General features: G+C 50.2%; 6 protein-coding genes across 6 annotated transcripts, besides 1 other annotated feature; 4 read left to right on the top strand and 2 right to left on the bottom strand.

Annotated features, from left to right (window-relative positions):
• Window positions 1–17,652: part of a sequence feature (contig 1.26 403..389371(1)) that runs on past both edges of the window.
• ANIA_01640 (uncharacterized protein) lies at window positions 1,146–3,632 on the top strand (the record flags this gene model as incomplete). The annotated part of the gene is made up of 2 exons (XM_654152.1): window positions 1,146–2,397; window positions 2,455–3,632. 2 exons carry the CDS (start codon window positions 1,146–1,148, stop codon window positions 3,630–3,632), a joined length of 2,430 nt encoding a protein of 809 aa, XP_659244.1.
• ANIA_01639 (thioredoxin-like protein 1) lies at window positions 5,346–6,510 on the bottom strand (the record flags this gene model as incomplete). Its single annotated transcript, XM_654151.1, has 3 exons — window positions 5,346–6,111; window positions 6,170–6,317; window positions 6,432–6,510. The coding sequence occupies 3 exons, from the start codon at window positions 6,508–6,510 to the stop codon at window positions 5,346–5,348; spliced, it is 993 nt and encodes a 330-aa protein (XP_659243.1).
• On the top strand, window positions 7,416–10,261 carry ANIA_01638 (M1 family metallopeptidase; the record flags this gene model as incomplete). The annotated part of the gene is made up of 3 exons (XM_654150.2): window positions 7,416–7,564; window positions 7,630–10,000; window positions 10,058–10,261. The coding sequence occupies 3 exons, from the start codon at window positions 7,416–7,418 to the stop codon at window positions 10,187–10,189; spliced, it is 2,652 nt and encodes an 883-aa protein (XP_659242.1). The 3' UTR covers window positions 10,190–10,261.
• On the top strand, window positions 10,826–13,408 carry hxB (the record flags this gene model as incomplete). Its single annotated transcript, XM_654149.1, has 2 exons — window positions 10,826–10,919; window positions 10,983–13,408. 2 exons carry the CDS (start codon window positions 10,826–10,828, stop codon window positions 13,406–13,408), a joined length of 2,520 nt encoding a protein of 839 aa, XP_659241.1.
• Window positions 13,764–14,452, bottom strand: ANIA_01636 (mitochondrial 54S ribosomal protein mL59; the record flags this gene model as incomplete). The annotated part of the gene is made up of 2 exons (XM_654148.1): window positions 13,764–13,805; window positions 13,880–14,452. The coding sequence occupies 2 exons, from the start codon at window positions 14,450–14,452 to the stop codon at window positions 13,764–13,766; spliced, it is 615 nt and encodes a 204-aa protein (XP_659240.1).
• Window positions 14,744–17,196, top strand: ANIA_01635 (putative mRNA splicing protein (Prp39); the record flags this gene model as incomplete). Its single annotated transcript, XM_654147.2, has 4 exons — window positions 14,744–14,893; window positions 14,949–15,164; window positions 15,232–15,335; window positions 15,819–17,196. The coding sequence occupies exons 1-4, from the start codon at window positions 14,825–14,827 to the stop codon at window positions 17,194–17,196; spliced, it is 1,767 nt and encodes a 588-aa protein (XP_659239.1). The 5' UTR covers window positions 14,744–14,824.

Raw genomic sequence — 17,652 nt, 5'->3', positions numbered from 1 at the left:
GATATGGGTCGGATCTAGCACTATTTTCTGAACCAAAAGTAAATGGGTGAATTTTTCATCAAACGTGCAATGAATAGTTACAGTGTGCGACTTCCACCATACTTCAATCAGTCCATAAAGCTGATGTATATATTAACACGCTTATTTAGGGCAAATGCAGCTCAAATGGGTCTGACCCTAAGACAGGATCGCTGACTAAGATATCAACATCGCCTCATAGAATAGGTCGTGCATGTAACTAACAAACGTCGAATTTATCAGCCTCCAGGAGCTGCTGACAGCGAATCTCAATCTTCAGATTTTGTTACTACAAGAACAAAGGCCCATCCAAAGACTGGGACCTCCCGGGAAAACAACTAAAAGACCAGCTTCCACGGCGAAACGACCAGCAGCAACCTAGCACATATCAAAATAGACTGACATAAGCAAGTGTGTATTGTTGGGGTGTCTCAAAGGTTTCATTAGTTGCGGAAAGCGCGGGAATTCATCTGACACACTGCTAAAAACACCTGTGGAGTGTTTTTGTGGATCAAGTCTCCCTCTCACGCCCCTCCTCGCATAGATCCCTGTGGCCCTTACAAGGCTTGGTTGCTGTTGCAGGCTACCATGAGCGAATAACAATACGGCTGCACTTCTCCTATGCCGTTGTGATGCAAGTCCTTGGCCCACTTCCTGTACTGCTGGATCGCGAAAAGAAGAACACCTCTACCTTCCGGGCCCCCTTTGGTCGAGGCGATGCTCATACGCCATATGGTGCGCCTGATGGTGCGCCTGAAGTGTTCAGCAGACGATATATTTTGTCAAGAATTCTACTACTAACAATACTGGCTAAGCCTTGACTGCTATATCCAAACAGTTAGCCTTCTGGCTGTCTGAGTCTTCTCACCCAAACTAGATGCAGAGAAACGCATGCTGTCTATCAGGACTAACACCTCCGCCAAACAGTTCTCAGGTTACAGATTTATATCTAGCGGCCACGATCAAAGAGTATAGTCATTGCCTCTATCAGGTTAAGGGATTGCCACGTGATTTGGGGTTCAGCTCGTTCTACTTGGCGCACGAGCATTTCTTTCAGCTGAAGCGGGGTCAGATCTGATTGTTATGGACAACCTTCTGCAGTGCTCGAGAAGAGATAGCAACACCCAATGGCGGACCATTTGTTCTTTCCTGAAGCGCCTCCTAAGCCCCTTCGAATTAAGTACGACGGCCCACTATACGACGGGAGCGATTGGGATACGTTTCCCACCCGCTGTGGCTGGCTAAACGAATCTGGAGCAGAGGACTTTCTTGCACGCTACATTCCTTACGTGAAAATACCCGAGGAGCTGAATTACTTATTCCAATACCGATCAATGATGGAGTGTTGGCTCTACTTTGGCATGCTGCACTATGTTTTCGGTGACCAGCTGGACCAGTCCGACTTTATTCTCTGTGAGGAGCAAGAAGGCCAACAGCAGTACATCACGACAAGGCATTTGCACAAATATGTTGAGAATGCTGGCGATTGGAAGAAGAACAACCGCGGGGCGCGAACAGTTGAGATTGTCCACAAAGTTCTCAACGCTCTTCCGGGCTATATTCGCTTCATAGGGGAAGAAATGTGCTTGGCCATTCGTCTGGCTAGCCTTACTCTCTGGAACATTGCAGTTAAGCGAGACGGCCCCCAGCCCGACCCTAGCTTCTTGGGAGCGTGGTCTCTTAGCAGCAAAGAGTTGGAGCAACTGCGGTTATTTGATGGATGGTGTCCCCTGGATGCAGAGAAATGTTGCCAAGCCGGTATCTACCTGGATACCCAGGCTTATCTGCTGCAATTGCAACGTACAAAACCCAGTTGGAACAACAGAACACACAAGTCTTGTAAGAAGACACAATGCGTAGCGGACAATATAGATGAGAGCAAGTATGTTACTCGCCATGTGCAAGAAGACTGCAGTTGTTCGCACATCCACGCAGACAACGAACAGTTACGCACAGTTCTTCTGGATGGAGGAATTCCTCTTGCAATGATCACCCCTTGTGGTGAGGACGAGCTTGGGAACCAGCAGTATGAGCTCAATATTGTGACGAAACGCGCTAACAAGCCATATGTAGCCATCTCCCATGTATGGGCTGATGGACTGGGCAATCCCCAGGGTAACTCTCTTCCACACTGCCAATTGGAATTTCTTTACAAGCAGGCCAGGCGCCTCCTGCGTGACAAAGAATATATTCCTGGCTATGATGAGAAAGTATATGGATCCCTGTACACTGGGGCTGCTCGACTTGCCCATTTCGCGACCAATGCGGCTCGGCGAAGAGACAATTCTGTGCTGGTGTGGATTGATACATTGTGCATCCCACATCAAAGTGACGCACGCAGTCTGGCAATTCAACGCATCCGCGATGTTTATACCGGTGGTCAGTGCGAGCTGTAATAGTTGATTTCAGGTGTACTGCTAACCTGATTGGTCACAGCTTCTAGGAATTTGATTCTCGATTCCGAGTTGATGCTGGTCGACTCGCGCTTGTGCAATAAAATGGAAGTTTGCCTGAGAGTCCTTTACTGTTCAGGCTGGATCCGCCGTTTATGGACGCTCCAAGAAGGACTTGCCGCGAAGGACAAGCTATTCGTGCTGTTGTCTGACAAGGCAATCAATATTGGCACCATCCCCTACATGCTTTTTAATAAGGTCGACGAAGGAAAATTGCCGATTTTCCAGGAAGGGATCGCTACGATGGCCGCAATTATGTGGTACTCATACTTTCAAGAGCCCACTGACTCCGCCTCTAAAATCAATCTTTCTGTCGTCAAAAATGGAACTACTAGAAGCCACAGCAACTTGATAGCTTGGAACTGGTTCAATGTGGCTACACGAGCCTCCAGCAAGGATCGTGATCGTCCTACTGTCCTCGCAGGTCTCCTGAATCTTGATGTCGGCAAGATCCTTAAGTTCAAGGAGGCCGATGAGCGCATGAGGAGGTTATATAGCATGCTACATGTGTTTCCCCAAGACGTGCTCTTCATCAACGGGCCACGATTCGAAGAATACGGTTTGGGATGGGCAATGAAAACCTGTCGATTTACGGGCGATTTCACTACGCTGTCCGGTGATGCGGGAGACATCACGTCGCGGGGCCTCTGCATCACAATGTATCCTTCACTGATAGCTCTTTCGTCCGACCTGTTTGATCTCGCACTGGCCAAATCAAAACGATCTGACCCTGACCAAAGACAGATGGATTGGGAGAAGTGGCTTGACGATTCCAAGCCCCATTGTGCTCCTGAACTTGATCTAGATGCCGATTATGATCCTGACTATGTTTCGGAAGCAAGCAAGTCAGCGACAGAGCCAGACGACACAAAGCTTTCATTCTTGCACTTAAAAGGGACAATTCCAGTTAATCTCAGCCAAGGCGAAGCGTATGGAATTATCTTAAGGTCTGCCCTTCCTGATCAAATATACACCCAATGTGCATTAGTGGCACTCCAGACAAGTGAAGATGGGGTCCATTACGGACGATACCTTAGCACGGGGGGTCTTCGTAGTGCTACTTTCGATAGGAACGTGCATTCGGTGGATTTGCCAGAGGACGGTTACCTTCTGGCAGGCACCTGGGGTGATGCACAAAAATATCAATGGATTGTTGGTTAATCAGCGTGTCAGGCTTCATTGCAGATATAAAAATAAAATTTTTAAAGTCAAGGCTTGTTTTGACGACCATAATCTCTTAGAAACAGATACAGATTCTTACGTGTATCCACTACCACGGCGTTCTATATTCAGATGGATCCTAAACTGGGTGTTTAGATTGACAAGGGATTATAAATACCTTAACAATCACCTATGCATCCACTCCTATTACCACTGCACCGCTGAATACAAGAAGCCTGGAGGATAACAGTGAGAATCGTTTCTAGTTTCTTGATCAAAGAGCTTGAAGACCACCTCCACCCCTTCGCAATGTCCATCTTCTTATAATAGTACATTCCCATGTAGTAGACCAAGACGAATACATTATATAGTTACCTTGAATGCTCCAACTGTCAAGCAGCAACCGCTTCCAGGCCACCCGAACATCCGCCTACAAACGGGGGCAGAGCACCTACCCTGAGCTGTTCTACTGGGCTGCCATTATCACCTACAGAAATTCTCCTCGCAGTTTAATGGGAGGCTATATATATCAACAACTACGACTGAAAATTTCAACTCTGCGGGACCCACTAGCTGACGCAGAAGGCAGCATGGGTATAGCATAGTTTCTTCGGGTCGTCTCGTGGTAGAACGTCGGTAGGCGCAGGAATATCAAGTGCCGCGTCGGCCACGGGCATGGCGAGTCCGTGTTGGAACTTTGAACAGCAAACGTACCCTCCAATAGTCATCAGCTCGTGACCAGATCAATTTTCATCCATATCAAAACCCAGTAACAGATCGGTGTCGGGACTGAAGCCCCGACCCCTAAATGTCACACTGAAAGTGTCAAGTTATTGAACAAATATGAAGGGAAAAAAAGAAGAAAATAAAAAAAAAAAAAAGCACAAGCATCACAAGACGGCGAGATGCAACTGACAAAAGCAGAAGACAAATCCAACATCCGAGCCAGAGCTACTCCAACGATGAAGCTCCTTAAGCATCGGGACAGGAATTGGGATTATGGGAGGGAAAGCAATAATAAAAGCTTGAACAAGGCCTCAGTGGATGGTATTAAGATCAAGCTCCTCACTTTGTGGGAGTCAGTCTCTTCCTATCATATATTTTAACATCCATTAATCTCATCATAGACCTATGTTTGTATGAAGAAAGGAAGAGAGAAATGGCCGAATGAAGGTTTTTCTAAGCTCCCTGCATTGCTCACGTAATCAGTCTACACACAACAAACTCTGCAGGTAAAGACGGAGAAACCTGTTCCCCGTTCCGAAATTCTCTTCCCATAAATACTTCCACACGAGCCGGACATTTTGAAATTTTTTTTCTTTCCTTTCTTCGTGCGGCGACGCAACTATTCACCCGTGTTGCCTGGACATCTACACTCAGTGATGTATTTTCAGGTGTCCGTTGCGTCACAGAAGATTGGAATTGCACGCCGGTTCTTACTTTATTGGTCTTTCTGATTTTTCTTCGAGGATGAGACCATTTGGTTTGGGATCGGACATTACACCTTCAAGTCTCGATGTTAAGACGAGAAGTCGACACTGTAGATTGGGGATTCGTAAATGGAGCTCTTTGTAGACTCCGCGGTTAGTTTACACTATGGCGATAAAGCTCAGATTTTTGTATGCTGGATTCATGGCCGCATATCCGGAGTTCATTGTAGTCGTAGTCTAAAGATTTACTTTGAGCTCGCCGTTGTGATATATCCCGTCGCATCTATTCGCCCTGCTCGTCACCGATTTTCTCCAGCTTGCCCATCTCTCGCTTCTCGCCGGCCTCTCCAAAGATGCGGATTCTGTCGATGCGCGTCTTCTCGCCGTCGCCGTCACCTTCCACAACGAAGATGTTCAGCGAGAAGACGTTCTGGAACTTCACGAACCGAAGATCAATTTTGGCCGTGCCGGTCTTTGAATCCCAGTCGCCAGATTCGATCGTCACCGTCTGCACAGGAGGAATGTCATCCGCCTCATCGAAACCAAGCACATGCGACCGATTCGTGTACAGGTGAATCGTCCGCGGCCGCATCGGAATCTCATCGTCATCCTCTCCCTCGGCTGGCGGAAGAGACGTGATATGGAGCGAGTGGACCTTGAGTGTAGACTTGAACGGGATGAAGAGCATCAACTGCTCATCAGTGTCGCTCTCGATCCAGTCCGCTGCACCATCCTTGCCCTTGCCGTTTCCAAGCGCAGAGGGCTTCGACGACTCAAATAGTGTCCTGGCCACGCCGAACTCGCTGTCTCGGTTCAGCAGTTCGAGTCCCCTCACGTCATATTCTTCCGTGATGTCGCTGTAGCCTTTGGGAACTGCGGCTCCGACCCAGGTGCCGCCAGAAGAGGAGCCCTGAGCAGAGTCGGCCGAGGCTTCGCTCTTGCTGGCTTCGTTGGCAAGCTTCCGGATCACTTGGTTTAGTTTCGTGGGGTCTGCGCCGCGAATGGTGTTCGTTGGACGGCCGCGCTCGAATACAATGAATGTGGGCATGCTAGCATACATTAGCTTCGAATTTTTCTTGAGCAGTAAATTATTCCAGGAACTCATACGCTGTAACGCCATATGCCTTGGCGATCTCTTGCTGCTTGTCAACATCGATCTTCGTGAAGGTGATTCGGTTCGGACGCGAGAGCTGCGCGGAGAGCTGATCGTAGACAGGAGCGATCGCGTGGCATGGTCCGCACCATTCGGCATGAACTAGACGCGATTCTTCAAGTCAGTATTCTCACTTGAGCTGGCAGAGATGGCAGGCCTCGCCAGAAGAGGGGCGAAGAGCAGAGGCGAGGGATCAACAAAGAGGGAGGCTCTTACAGTCTGCGACAACGAAGGTAGAGGAGGTCAGGAGATTGTTGAATTGCTCCTTAGAGGAGATGTGAATAGGGGATCCCATTGTGACGGAGTTAGAGTTTATGTCGGAGAAAAAAGTTGGGAGAAGAATGATGTTGACAGCTCGAGAGCTTCGGATCTCGATATGTCATCAGCCCCTCCGCGGTGAAGAGTTGCCGGAGTGTCACCGTTACCGTTAAGTGCGCAGCAAGCCTACTGTAACTAAACAATAATGGATAAAGCAGTGTGCAATGAGTATCAATATAGAAGACTTATCTAGCTTTATTTTGGTAACAACTTTCCGATGGCTCCCTGAATGCATCCGCTGGCCAACTGTATATATATTCCGGCCTTAGCTGTGAACAACCGGCCATGAGCGATAGGGACATATTGTCCAACGCAGATTAAACCATGGTATTAGGCACAGCGTCAGCTCTTTCATGGGTTTTACTGAGAATCCTATTATGCCTAACATCCGTAAAGGTGAGTGTGAAGTCTGTAGCCTAGGTGAGACTGATGCCTGAAGCATGAGGCACTAAAGCGTGATAGACCGCTTTCCATAAACAAATGACCGCGGCTTGCCGTTCTGCCACCTGGGGATCGAGTTTGAGCTTTCTCTGATCTGAATCTTTTCTCCTGCAGCTGTCAATGTTGATTGTTCAGGCCCATTGAACTTAATCATTTCCATAACCAGACTCTATTCTTTTCCAAGGCCAATACCCTTTGCAACATCTGTCTTTTATCGTATTTGGGTGGGGCTCCTTTAGTTCGATGCGTCGCCTGTCCTCCTCGCGGCTCCCGCTGCTGAACTCAGCACGGCCACCGCTTTCTCGACCCCCCCGACAGCTCCCCGCCCTCAGCTCTCGTCTGCTCTCATCTGCCCCTCCCCCTCCAACTCGCCCTCATCGACTCTTCTCCCGACGCTCCCCTCTCTCTCAGACTTCGAAACGCTATTGTTCATATCGCAGAATGTGTGGTACTCGACGCGCTGAGGCGGCCGGTTCGACTAATGTTCCTGGCCGTGAGGTTCTGCCTACCAACGTCAAGCCCACTCACTATGACTTGACCCTTGAACCAAACTTTGAGACATTCAAATATGACGGAACCGTAATTATTGAGTATGTTGTGTCGCGGGCGTTAGGAGATTACCGAATGGAGCCTTGAAGCTGATAGCTCCGTCTAGCCTACAGGTCGCCGAAGACACAACGTCCATTTCTCTCAACTCCACTGAAATCGACATTCACACAGCTACTGTTTCCGCCCAAGGATCAGTAGTCAGCTCTTCGCCTGAGATCTTGCTTAATAAGGACAAGCAAGAGGCCACCATAAAGTTCTCTGAAACCATCTCTGCCGGTTCGTCAGCTCAGCTCAAGCTGACCTTCACCGGCACGCTCAATGACAATATGGCCGGTTTCTACCGCTCGTCTTACAAGACACCGCAAGGAGAGACAAAGTACATCGCCTCGACGCAGATGGAACCGACCGATGCCCGCCGAGCTTTCCCTTGCTTCGACGAGCCCGCGCTCAAGGCCAAGTTTACTGTTAGTCTGATTGCGGATAAGAGCATGACCTGCCTCGGTAACATGGATGTTGCTTCAGAGCAGGAGCTTGAGGGTGGAAAAAAGATTGTCAAGTTTAACACATCCCCGGTTATGTCAACATATCTGGTGGCTTTCATTGTTGGCCATCTCAACTACATTGAGACTAAGAACTTCCGCGTCCCCATCCGGGTATATGCTACACCGGACCAGGACATTGAACACGGTCGGTTCTCTCTAGAACTTGCGGCGAAGACACTGGCGTTCTACGAAAAGGCCTTCGATAGCGAGTTCCCGCTCCCGAAGATGGATATGGTTGCGGTGCCCGATTTTAGTGCCGGAGCCATGGAGAACTGGGGCTTGATCACGTACCGTATTGTGGATGTGCTTTTGGATGAGAAGACCAGCAGTGCCTCGCGGAAGGAGCGCATTGCTGAGACCGTTCAGCACGAGCTTGCCCACCAGTGGTTTGGAAACCTGGTTACCATGGATTTCTGGGACGGCCTCTGGCTCAACGAAGGTTTTGCCACCTGGATGTCCTGGTATTCTTGCAACAGCTTCTATCCCGAATGGAAGGTCTGGCAGACGTACGTTATCGACAACCTGCAAAGTGCTCTTTCTCTTGATTCGCTTCGCAGCAGTCACCCCATTGAAGTACCTGTGAAACGTGCGGATGAAATCAATCAGATTTTTGATGCCATCTCTTACTCCAAGGGATCCTCCGTCCTGCGCATGATTTCCAAGTATCTGGGTGAAGATATCTTCCTCCAGGGCGTTCGTAACTACATCAAGAAGCATGCTTATGGCAATACACAAACTGGCGATCTTTGGTCCGCTCTTGCCAATGCCAGTGGCAAGCCTGTTGAAGAAGTTATGGATATCTGGACAAAGAATGTTGGATTCCCTGTAGTCACCGTCTCGGAGAACCCTACCTCTTCGTCCATCAAGGTCAAGCAGAATCGATTCCTTCGCACAGGCGACGTCCGTCCTGAGGAGGATACCACCATCTTCCCAGTCATGCTTGGCTTGCGCACGAAGCAGGGTGTCGACGAGGACACTCTACTGTCTGAGCGGGAGGGCGAGTTCAAGCTTCCAGACCTTGATTTCTACAAGCTCAACGCTGACCATTCCGCTATCTACCGCACGTCGTACACCCCAGAGCGTCTTACCAAGCTCGGTGAGGCTGCCAAGGCGGGCTTGCTTACCGTTGAGGATCGCGCAGGTATGATCGCTGACGCCGGTGCCTTGGCTGCCTCGGGATACCAGAGCACTTCCGGACTCCTCTCACTGCTGGCTGGATTCGACAGCGAACCTGAGTTCGTTGTCTGGAATGAGATTTTGACCCGTGTAGGTGCTCTTCGCGCTGCTTGGGTTTTCGAAGATGCCCAGACCAAAGACGCATTGGAGGGGTTCCAGCGCGCTCTGGTCAGCGACAAGGCGCACACACTGGGCTGGCAGTTTTCTGAGAACGACGGCCACATCATCCAACAGTTCAAGGCTCTGCTGTTCAGCGCCGCCGGAAATGCCGGAGACAAAACTGTGGTCCAGGCCGCCCAGGACATGTTCCAGCGCTTCGCTGCTGGTGATATTAGCGCCATTCACCCGAACATTCGCGGTAGCGTCTTCTCCATTGTTCTGAAGAACGGCGGTAAGAAGGAATACGATGTCGTGTATGATCGCTTCCGCAACGCCCCCACCTCTGATGAAAAGACTACCGCTCTCCGCTGCCTTGGCGCCGCCGAAGACCCTGAGCTCATCCAACGCACTCTTGGCCTGGCTCTTGGTGATGAGGTCAAGAACCAGGACATTTACATGCCACTTGGTGGCCTTCGCAATCACGCCGCCGGTATCGACGCACGTTGGGCTTGGATGAAGGACAACTGGGACACCCTCTACCAACGCCTACCCCCCGGACTAGGCATGCTCGGAACTGTTGTTCAGATTTGCACTGCTAGCTTCTGTACGGAAGAGCAACTCAAGGGTGTGCAAAACTTCTTCGCAAACAAGGATACCAAGGTGAGTTCATACGTCTTTTTTTTTTTTTTTTGGTGCATTTGACTGACAAAATTATAGGGCTACGATCGTGCTATTGAGCAAAGTCTCGACGCAATTCGCGCCAAGATCAGCTGGGTCCAGCGCGACCGTGCTGATGTTGGATCATGGTTGAAGTCGAAGGGATACCTTCCGGGTAATGGCAAACTATAAGCCAGGGATGAAGGCATTATATCAAGGACAATGTCAGCATACAATGCATGGCTACTTACTAGTCTAAAGGAAATCACCACTTTCGGAATGAGTTCGTTGTGTCAATAGGGTAAAGCGCGTAGATCAGGGCTTTGTAACTGGCAGGTAATATTTTCCAGTCCTTGCGTATCAGCTTATCGATGAGGACAAGAGTGGGGAGCTTCCTTCACCTTCATCATGTAGGCCTAATAGATAATCTTTGTCAAAGAAAAGGCACCACCTACCGACCGCGTAACCTTCAGTATAATTCTCTATAAGGTTGGGTGAACAGTCCTTGTCGCGAATCATCGGTCGGGGCCGTCCTCTCCATCCATCGCCGTCCAGAGCTTTCTCCATCGGCAACCTCCGATAAGAATTTAAGCCTCACGAGATCCTGTACTCATAATTCATGAAAACGACATTGTCAGAGAACAGCTTTTACTGGACCATGGTTCATGCACTCCTTGGGACTCCCCGACTTTGACTCTCCCCACTATTGGTCGAGCGGTAGCTGTTCTTCGCGTTCCCCAGATCTTTCGCCACCTAGGATCTTGATGATTATACAACAAACCTCGATAATGCTTCAACGCTGTATCTATATCTCCTAACATTTTTAAGATGAACTTATCCAAGGGAACTGCAGCAGCGTACTGCTCGGGGTACTCAGAGGACGTTGACGTCATACGAGAGCGCGAGTATCCCTTGCTCAAAGGTCAGTTAACATCGCCTCCTCCATCTGAAAGAAACGTCGTGCTAACTGGCTCCAACCCTATAGATACAACGTATCTCGATCATGCAGGAACTACGCTTTATGCGAACTCCTTGATCCACTCGTTCGGCCGTGATTTGACGGGGAATCTGTATGGAAATCCGCATTCCATGTCTGCTTCGTCCCAGCTCTCGGCACAGCGCGTGGACGATATTCGCCTTCGGGCACTTCGTTTCTTTAATGCGGACCCGGACGAGTTTGACCTTGTTTTCGTGGCAAATGCTACTGCCGGGATTAAATTGGTTGCAGACGCTTTGCAAAATTCGCCGCAAGGGTTCTGGTACGGGTATTATGTGGATGCTCATACGAGCCTGGTTGGAGTGCGGGAGCTTGCAAAGATGGGATCCAGGTGCTTCGTAAATGAAGACGAGGTGGATTCCTGGATTTCGGGACTGGGGTCTCGGAGAGAAGAATCACTTGGGTTATTTGCGTACCCTGCGCAGTCGAACATGAATGGGCGTCGTGTTCCAATGCGATGGTGCGAGCAGATACGTGCGCAAAAGGAAAATGCAGACAACATGATCTACACGCTTCTTGATGCGGCATCCTTCGTCTCAACATCTCCACTTGATTTAAGCAAAATAGCGGCCGCCCCGGATTTTACAGTACTCAGCTTCTACAAAATATTCGGGTTTCCTGACCTCGGTGCGTTGATCGTCCGCAAAAGTTCTGGAGATGTGTTCAAGCACCGGAAGTTTTTTGGGGGTGGCACGGTAGACATGGTTCTGACGGACGGGAATCCGTGGCATGCGAAAAAGCAATCTTCCATCCATCAGAGCTTGGAAGATGGGACACTCCCGTTTCACAGCATAATCGCTCTGGATTCGGCATTTGAGACACATGGTCGGCTGTTTAGGTCTATGGAGAACGTCGCTTCCCATACGCGTTTCCTAGCCAAGCGACTGCGTGACCGGATGAATGCGTTGAAGCACTACAACGGAACGAAAGTCTGTCAGCTGTATATGTCGCCTAACTCTAGCTACGACGATGCCTCTTCACAGGGTCCGATTCTTGCTTTCAACTTGCGAAACAGTCGGGGCATGTGGATCGGTAAATCAGAAGTCGAAAGGCTAGCGAGCATCAAGAACATCCAGATCAGATCCGGAACGCTTTGTAACCCAGGGGGTACAGCGTTAAGCCTAGGTTGGACAGGGGCGGATATGCTTCGCCACTTCTCAGCCGGAATGCGGTGCGGAGATGACCACGACATCATGGATGAAAGGCCGACTGGAATACTACGGATCAGCTTAGGTGCTATGAGCAGTCTAACGGATGTCGACACTTTCATTGCATTCCTTGAGGAATTTTACGTGGACAAGCCTCCTGAAGGACTCCCGGTACCCCTGACAGGGAACGTCTCCCTGCATCAGCCCAGCTTCTACGTGGAAAGCCTCTCCGTATATCCTATCAAAAGCTGCGGGGCGTTCCGAATTCCGGATGGCCAGCGGTGGGAAGTGCGGAGGGAAGGCCTAGCTTGGGACCGGGAATGGTGTCTCGTGCACCAAGGTACTGGCATAACCCTCAACCAGAAGAGATACCCTCGCATGGCACTGATCCGGCCAACTCTTGATCTTGAGCGTTGTCTTTTACGTATTACTTGCGGAGAAGCCAATTCTCGAGATGGGAAAACGTTAGAAATCTCGCTCAATCGCATCGGCACAAACTCTCTCACGACATCTCTGTGTCAGAACGCTTCCAAGCCCTCTACAGTCTGCGGAGATAAAGTCGTCCTCCAAGCATATACGTCCCCGGCAGTCTCGAGGTTCTTCACTGACTTCCTCGGCGTACCCTGCACACTAGCAAGGTTTCCACCGCAATCATCAACTAGATTCCACTCTCGAGCCACTGCCGCGATAAATAGGGACCAGAATTATAGTCAGAAGCAGAGCCCCAGCATGCCAGGCTCATTCCCCCAAGCACCTTCCTCACCAGATCCGTACCCGACTCCCATTCTTCTATCTAATGAAAGCCCCCTTCTACTCATATCCCGCTCATCTGTGAACCGTCTGAATGAATCCATTAAATCTGCTTCCCAACCCTGCTCAAATCCGGGCAGCGCCGCCAGCAAGAAAGCAGTCGCTGCAGACGTCTTCCGCGCCAACGTCGTTGTTGCTGAAAACATCTCGACAGCGGAGCGGCCGTATATCGAGGATACCTGGGCGTCGTTGAGCATCGGCTCGGGACCTGAGCAGCTGCGTTTCGACGTTCTTGGCTCTTGCGAGCGTTGCCAAATGGTCTGCGTGGACCAATATACCGGGCAGCGGGGCGACGAGCCTTATGCAACACTGGCTAAAACTAGGAAAATCGATCGAAAAATCTTGTTTGGGAGACATATTTCACCTGTTGGCAGGCCCAAGGATGCAGAAAATGGGTGTTTGGGAACGATTATGGTTGGTGATGCTGTTACGCCATCGTATGACAATGAATCATGACGCTGTTTGGGTTGCACGCGTATTGGCTGTTCTAGAATATTATACCCGGTTTGTAGCATTTGCATCTGGCATGAGTTATGAATACTAAAGGTCGATATACCCTGTCACCGAGGTAGTTAAGAGGCTTTTGTATCGAATTGGATCGGTGTCTTGCACACGAAGTATGGACTCAAAACAAATATCTATTGGTACAGTACGCATGAGCAAATGTAGAAAGAAGAATTGCATACCCCCGGTTCCATACCATCCAAAAGCTTGCCCCACCGAGCTGTACAAGCTAAGGACCAGAGAACAACAACCGTAGATAGTACATATAGCGCAGAAACCCATCCAAAAGGCAGAGATATGAAATACTTCACCTCTTGGGCCACTTCTTCCAACCACGACCATGACCTCTCTGTACGAATAGAGTAAGCCCATTAGCAAGCCACTCAGCAGCTCAGAAGAGCAACAAATCAACGCTAGACTCACCTGCTTCCACAACCGGATCATCTCCGGCATCTCCATCATCGCCTTCCTCCTATCCTCAAGTCGTCCTTCCATCGTCCTCTCCCACTTGTGACCCTTGACTTTCTGTCCAATACCCGTACCCTTAACCTGCAATCCACGCTCCGCGCGTCTCGTCTCCTTGTACTCAGTACTCTTCTTCCCCGGTGGTAGCAGTGCCTCAACATTATACTTGATAGCCAACTTCACCAGATCCGCCTGCTGCCGCAGCCCATACCGCGGTCCGATCCATTTCCCCGTGCGAAAGTTCTTGCGAGGCAGGAACGGATTCGGGTAATCAGGGTTCGACCATAAGAGGGCCCGCGAGGGAGAGATGGCACTCGGGTCAGGGCGTTCGTGGCCCTTGGCGTCTCGGTTAGGAGTATAGGGTGATGGGAGGGCCCCGGTCTCGGATGCTGGTGGTGGTGTCGTTGTTGGGTCGGGGGGTGGTGCAGCCGCCGCGGAGTAGTGCTGGGGAGGGTAGCGGGCGAAAAAGTTGCGGAGGCGGGTAGGGAGTTTGGCGATTAGGCCAGAACTGGCTGGCTGGAGGGTGGACATTGTGAAAAGCGAGAGAGTAATTGTGTGCCAGTACACGCTTGAAATGTACGGCGTGTTTGGTGTCATCAATCGCCGGGGAACTGGACCGATATCTTTAGAGTTGAGAAATTGAAATCGGCACTAAACCGAAATTGGTATCGGCAGAAAAAAAGGGCGGCGAAGCGCGGGCTCAGGTTCGACTCCGTGGCTGGGGATCCGAGGTGTTTGTTTCATTTCTCCGTCTGGACAGATTGATTTCTCCTCTAGTGATTGTTGTCTAGTTGCTGAACTTTTGTTTCATTGACCCTATTACCATTTCTGTCGGCTTTCAGTTATTCTCGGTCGCAGAGCGTAATTAGTGAACGGTTTCAACTACAGTCTCTAAAGGCCAAAATGGCGGACTACAACTATGGAGGTTCCGAAGAGGAGAACGCGGAGATCAAGAAGCTGGAAGCCGAGTTGGTATGATGCGACAATCACTTATAGTTTCTGGATCTGTATAATGCTGACTTTCTAGCTCGACGACCCGGATAATTTTGAGACCTGGGAGCGGCTCGTTCGCGCTGCCGAGGCCCTCGAAGGAGGCGTCAACCGCAACTCCAACCCGCAAGCGATAACCACAGTGCGCAACGTCTACGACCGGTTCCTGGCCAAGTTCCCGCTGCTGTTCGGATACTGGAAGAAATATGCCGATCTGGAATTCTCCATCACCGGAACCGAAGCTGCGGATATGGTAAGTGCTCATTTTTACCTAGGTACCTCTGGGTTATGGTTCACGCTGGTTGCTGATTTGAACACAGGTCTACGAACGAGGCGTTGCTAGTATCTCGTCTTCCGTCGACTTATGGACCAATTACTGCACCTTCAAGGCCGAGACTTCCCACGACACAGACATTATCCGAGAGTAAGTAGACTTGAGCTAGTTTCCTTTCCTTCCCTGTGACCACTACCGATGCAGCACCGACGTTACAATAACGGGGCGGAATGCGTGTACGCAAAGCGCAATGACAGCAGCTCCTTCAAGTTGGGTGAGACGTCGCTTTTCCCGGACTCGACTGGAGTTACTTCTCACCCATGGCGTTTTCAGGCTGTTCCCCTTTCCCGTAGACCAAGAACTGTGATTTGAGCTCAAGCACCGTTTTCCTTGCGCCGACACCATGGTCCACGAATCCTGTTCGATGGTACTCATTCTGCGCTCGACGCAGAGCAAGGAAAAGAAACTTCTCCAACTGATCCTCGTTGAGTTGTTTGGGCTCGCGCGCACTGAAAGAACTCGATGCTTATGTTTGCTATCCTCGCCATTCTGCTTCCCTTTCCTTCCCTCCCACCTTTGTCTGCTTTACCACGTGTGTCGGTTCGGGGAATGACTAACAATCGTGACTTGCAGGCTTTTTGAACGAGGAGCGAACTGTGTCGGGTTAGACTTTCTCTCCCACCCATTCTGGGATAAATATATTGAATACGAGGAGCGTGTCGAGGGGTACGACAAGATATTCGCAATTCTAGCCCGTGTCATTGAGATACCGATGCACCAGTATGCCCGCTACTTTGAGCGCTACAGACAGCTTGCGCAAACGCGCCCTGTAGCGGAGCTAGCACCCCCCAATGTTATATCGCAATTCCGCGCCGACCTCGACGCCGCAGCCGGAATTGTTGCTCCAGGCGCAAAGGCAGATGCTGAGATTGAGCGTGACTTGCGTCTCCGTTTGGATGGATATCACCTGGAAATATTTTCAAAGACGCAGACTGAGACTACTAAACGCTGGACATACGAGTCGGAGATCAAGCGACCGTATTTCCATGTCACGGAGTTAGATGAAGGCCAATTGGCCAACTGGCGAAAGTACCTCGACTTCGAAGAGGCCGAAGGCTCCTACGCTCGAATTCAGTTCTTGTATGAGAGATGTCTTGTGACATGCGCTCATTATGACGAGTTCTGGCAGCGTTACGCCAGGTGGATGTCTGCTCAGCCCGGGAAAGAGGAGGATGTGCGGAATATCTACCAGCGCGCAAGCTATCTATATGTTCCCATTGCCAACCCGGCAACTCGCCTACAGTATGCGTACTTTGAGGAGATGTGCGGACGAGTCAGCGTGGCGAAAGAAATCCACGAAGCAATTCTTATCAATATTCCCAACCACGTTGAAACAATTGTCTCCCTGGCTAACATGTGCCGTCGTCACGGCGGTCTTGAAGCCGCCATTGAAGTGTACAAGTCCCAACTTGACTCCCCGCAATGTGAAATGAGCACCAAGGCCGCCCTTGTGGCTGAATGGGCTCGGCTATTGTGGAAGATCAAGGGTTCGACTGAGGAGGCTCGCCAGGTCTTCCAAAAGAATCAGCAATACTACCTGGACAGCCAGGCGTTCTGGCACAGTTATCTCACGTTTGAGCTGGATCAGCCTACAAGCGCTGCGACAGAAAGCGCCCAGTATGAGCGGATAAAGCAAGTTGTTGAAGATATCCGGTCGAAGAGCGCTCTGTCGTCGAATGTTGCCAGGGATCTTGTACAGATCTACATGGTATACCTTCTCGAACGCGGTACGCAGGATGCTGCGAAGGAATACATGACCCTTGACAGAGAAGTACACGGTCCCGCGTCTGTATCCAAGGCGAAGACTGGAGGCACAGAACCAGTGTCTCATACCGCACCCCAGGTTCCTCCTGTGACTCCGGCCCCTCCTATTATTCCTACGCCCCAAGTCAACCCGTACAACTACTATCCACAACAGAGTCCTGTCAACGGGGGCTATGGGAATGCCTAGGCATGAAGGCATCACAAACTCGCAAGACGCGTCAGTTGTAACTTGTCTATCAACTCCGCGATGCTAGCAGATTGATTGTCAGCTGGAGTCTTGGTTTGCCCTGACCCTGTGTAAAACACCACCGTTGCCCTAATGTTCCCCCTACGTTTTTTTTTTTTTTTTTTTTCTTTCTTTTTGAACTATTTACCACCTCCCAGCGATTACATGTCCGAGCTAAGGGGCGGGCCTTCCTACCTCGCCTTTACTCAGAAACGAGACCACGTGATTTGGATTGGGTGGACTTCATTGGTTTGGACACTACCTCCCTTGTATTCCTATGACTAAGTAGCAGGCTCATTATCTATCTCGGCGGTGCGAACGAATTTCAGATTTGAGCTGGTTTGTAGAAATCTAATGATCACGTGATATGCACATATGGTTTTCTTTGCCACCCGTATAAAATCGAGCCCATCTGCG

This window comes from Aspergillus nidulans, chromosome VII (genome assembly GCF_000011425.1).
Source record: "Aspergillus nidulans FGSC A4 chromosome VII".
Taxonomy (NCBI): domain Eukaryota; kingdom Fungi; phylum Ascomycota; class Eurotiomycetes; order Eurotiales; family Aspergillaceae; genus Aspergillus; species Aspergillus nidulans.
Note: the sequence above shows the minus strand (reverse complement) of the source record. Positions and strands in the feature narration are given on the sequence as shown.